General features: G+C 36.8%; 1 protein-coding gene across 1 annotated transcript in view; it reads right to left on the bottom strand.

Annotated features, from left to right (window-relative positions):
• The window catches only part of med24 (mediator complex subunit 24), a 35,754-nt gene that overhangs the window by 25,370 nt on the left and 6,042 nt on the right, over positions 1–4,342 (bottom strand). The window contains exons 9-12 of the mRNA XM_015384756.1: positions 2,781–2,894; positions 2,479–2,532; positions 2,308–2,390; positions 2,108–2,207 (exon numbers count right to left, since the gene is read on the bottom strand). Coding sequence (XP_015240242.1) covers positions 2,108–2,207; positions 2,308–2,390; positions 2,479–2,532; positions 2,781–2,894 — 351 coding nt within the window. The remainder of the gene's footprint in view (positions 1–2,107; positions 2,208–2,307; positions 2,391–2,478; positions 2,533–2,780; positions 2,895–4,342) is intronic.

Here is a 4,342-nt window from a genome sequence, read left to right as displayed (position 1 = left end):
GTGTGCATGTTCATACTGTCTGCTAAGCTCAAAACAACCGCGCCTGGCTTGACGGAGAAACCAGGAGAACAGCTGTGCATATTTACGACAGTGCACTTTTACTTTCGCCCTCTGGGGGGAGCCTCGCTGGAAAATCAACACCGGTTGCATAGTATACCTTTAATAACCTCTTCTAAGAAGGTCAGTGATGTAGTGTAACCAATGTCCACTAGAGGGCGGGGTTATTGGTTCTTGAGCAATAGAAGTAATACCAGAGTGGAGGGATGCTGGAGTCGAAACAATCAATTCAAAGCTCAGTCTAAATTATTTCCCAAGTTTAATGGATCCAATGATCCAGAATGAACCTCCTGTGGTTCCGTTAGACTTAGACAAACTTTATGGTCATTTTGTATGTTTACATTTGATCACCATATTTACATTTTATCACTGCTGCAATTTGAGAAATGGAAATGTCTTGAGAGCTGTACTGAATGAAATTTAGTTTTGTATACACTCTGTGTGTAAAAAATGACTAATTTTATCTGAGTCTAAGTATACACAGAGTGTATACAAAACTAAATTTTGATGCATACAGCTTACAGCAGTGAATGAGCAGCTTTTAACATTGAAATTAACATTTCCATTTATAAAGTGCATTTATAAAGATCAGAATGTAAACAGTGTAGGAGAAAAGGAAACCCGTTTAAAGTCATGGTACAAAAGGCATTGATATAGAAAGGTTCAGTGCAGTGCGAATAAATAAATATGGTGCAAAACGCAGAGGAACATTGAGTTGTGTTCTATTTAAAAGGATAATGAAAAAAAATCAACCACGTCAGTAATGCAAATATGATGTTTTCAAGTGTGGTGCAGAGTCTTGATTAGAGTTTTAACAGTTCAACAGTCTGATAGTAGCTGGGAAAATGTGAATCTAAACTCTGGATAAACCCCTTCAGTTCTCCTAAATGGGTCCATTTAGCAGCACTGATGGAGGAGCTGCAGAACTTCTCTGCTCGATCAAAAGGAGAGGATGATATAGAAAAATGGAGGACATTATGCTAAACGATTGGAAGAGGATAGAAGAAAACATGCTAGCAGTGAGCATGGTAGATTATGAGGTAATAACCTTCATGTAGCCATGTTCTAACAGTCCTCTGAGAGGAACAAGAACCACCTAAATAAAAGCTCTGCTAACAGAACAAAGTCTCTGACAGAAATGATTGATGGATTCAACTATAAACAGAGAGCTAGATCACAGTTAGCATCCACTTCACTGAAATGAAGCGATAAATGGTCCGACAGTACGTAGGAACAACATACCCTGTCTATTAATTATTGATCTACATCTCTGTTTATTGGAAATCAAATGACTTTCTCATATTTTATTCATTATTTTTATTCATTAACTTAACTGGTTTCTGTTTGGTTAAATCGTCTAAACATAAATGTTTTTGTTTATTCAGTGGGTATTAAATAGAGTCGGAACAATAATAATAATTAATAATTAATATATAGGGTTTCTAAGAAAATGGCTGCTTATCCATAAACCGTTGATCGATCGATAAGATAAATCAACTTTAGATTAAATCATTAACTTGCAATTTATTTTGGCAAAATACAAACTGATCAAGAGAAAATCGTCTATTTAGACCAACAGGAAAGAGAACAGGAGCAGTAATCAGAAACAACTAGAGGTAACAATGGAGGAAAACCATAATTCAGGAAGGAGAATCTGTCAAATACAAAACTATTAGCAGGAATCTGGTGTTAATTGAGGAGTGGAAAGAAGGAGTCTTAGTGGCACTTTGCTCTGAGCCATGTAGCCCACATGGAGAAAAGATTCCCTGGTTAGAAGACGCTATAAATCTATCTTTCAGCCAGCATGTAAGGAGCTTTACAGCATGCTGATGGCAGCACTACAAGATGGAAGCTTAATGCAAATGTTTACAGAGATTACAGAGAGAACTTTAATGCAACATTTTTCTTTGCTTTGTTTTGTGTTGGTTTATCACATAAAGTCCATGACAAAATAAAAAAAACGAAAAGGATATGCAGGTTTTTAGCAAAATGTTGAGAAGTTCCTGGGTTGTAAAGATCTATAAATTCACTGCTCTCTCAAAGAAAAAACAAACAAGTCATACCGTTTGGAAGTCAGGCATTCTGTGTTGACATCTGACAGCAGTCCCAGCTTGTTGCACTCCTGCAGCAGCATGCCGAGGCAGTCGCAGCTGAGGGTAAAAGATGAAAGGTAGGATATGATTAGAACACCTGAGTTTCCAGGTAGAGAAACAGAGTATTTGGAACAAAAGGCCGATTTGGTTCCCTTACTTGCATCTCTGATCAGCTTTATCCAGCAGTGGTGTCAGTTTCAGAAGGTACTGGAACGCAATATTTACATCCTCTGTAAAATCCTGGAAAATAAAAAAACAAAACATTTGTCCTCATTACATTATTACTAAAACTAAAATACTGAATGTTGCTTAGGCTGCTAATATCTACCTGTCCTTTGTCTACTTGAGGATACTTCTTCAGTCTGAGCAGAACTTGTGGAATCTACAAAAGACAAGGACCCAGGTTTTTTATTAATATATAAAGACATCATGGAGGACTAGAGACCGCATAAGTCAGCATGTTTGAATTATTGATGTGAACGCTAATGCAAAGAAATGGAGAAAAGACAAGCTTGAAGTGAAGAGATTATACATGAGGATATTTCTAAAAAGAAAAATGTTCAAGAAAAAGGTTGAAAAGATAAAGGCAAAAAAAAAACAAGCTGGATTCTTTTTAAAAACTCCTTTTACTTTGAGGAAAGTGAAGGCGGTCCATTTTAGCTCCTCAGTGCCCTCCGGCGACTCGATGAGGCCCGTAAAACAAGCCTTCCAGATCTCCAGGACGAACAGGGGACCAGGGATCCGCTGAGGAGAACAGGCAATCCAATCAATAAACAAGGAAAATGATACCGGATCTAATGATTGGATCTCTCTGGGATTCTCATTTTCCCTAATCAACTAAAATGAAGTTGCTAGAATTAGAGGAAATAAACCCTACTTTTCCTCTCAGTATAAACCTCATTTATCACCTATGTTGATGTTTAAATTCAGCTGATGCACCAACGAACATCATTAGCTTTAGCTACAGATGCAATAATTAGTCAGTTTATTCTTGACCAGTGCTGCAGCTCTAGATTAGTTCATCAGTCAGTAAATGATGTGGGGGATTTGTTTTATATAAATCTGAAAAATAGAAGTTAAAAAGTAGTTTTAGAAGTTTACTACAAAATATTTTTCAACATTTTTTAAAGTTTTTCTGCCACTTGGAACAACAAAAGAAATTTAAGTCGAATCAAAATCCTGATGATCACACTGCAGGTTGAAAAAAATGCTTAAACACATCTTATTACTATTATTTTTTTTTTATCTCAGAGTTAATAAAGACAAGCCACTGTCTGGATTGCAAAAAAAAAAGAACAAACGGAGCAGCCTAATGCCCAGAGCACCGAGCGCCTGACCTCAAAATGCAGAAGGAGCAACGTTCCATTAGCCACTTCTTCAAGACAAACTCGAGAGCAGAAGATTTCAGGAGAGCTGCAGCCCCAAACAGCATCACGTTCATGTCTAGTTCCAACATTAGCAACAACAAAATGCAGTCAAAGCTCCAGAGTGGGCAAAATGGATGGAGATCAAGGTTTTCATTGAAGCCTTAAAGGTTTGAGACTTCTCCTCCATAAATATAAAATCCCTCTCTTTGGTTAAGCTGCTCTACTCCTCACTACTTTTCAGGCTTGAAGGTTTTAAATGAAGCCGGTCCTAACACCTGATCACCAGAGTGAAACTACATATTAATGCTTGGCTAGTAACAATCTTTTCTCTCTCCTTTTGTCTGCAGCGAGGGAATCCTAACCTAGAAAGAATAAAGTTATTCCAAGTTGATCAAAGGCTTCTTGGTGAGCTCATTCTGAGAATAAAACATTCAGTTATACTTTCAGCCGTTTGCCCTCTTTGTTTAGTTGGACTCTGGGTGTTTAGTTGAAGGGTTTATTCTTCGGCTGAAACAATTAATCGTATTAATTGTGATCAGTCAACTATTTAAATAAGTGTCAACTAATTTAGTAATTGATTAATCATTAACAGGAGTATAGAGACTCTAAAACATGTCTTTATCTGACAGAGCGACTCACTTAGAGCAGCAATAATAACAACATTGTAGAAAAACATGTAAACACTAGAGATAACAAAAAAGTTTTTGTATGTCAATCTGCTCTATTGTTTACGTTTCTAAAAATTGTTCTTAAAAGGAAAAGTCCGCTTTTTAATGAATGACAACTTAAGAGTAATTTTCATTTGAATGTGCTTTACTGGAGGCA

The sequence above is a fragment of the Cyprinodon variegatus genome, unplaced genomic scaffold (assembly GCF_000732505.1).
Source record: "Cyprinodon variegatus isolate N-32 unplaced genomic scaffold, C_variegatus-1.0 Scaffold322, whole genome shotgun sequence".
Taxonomy (NCBI): domain Eukaryota; kingdom Metazoa; phylum Chordata; class Actinopteri; order Cyprinodontiformes; family Cyprinodontidae; genus Cyprinodon; species Cyprinodon variegatus.
Note: the sequence above shows the minus strand (reverse complement) of the source record. Positions and strands in the feature narration are given on the sequence as shown.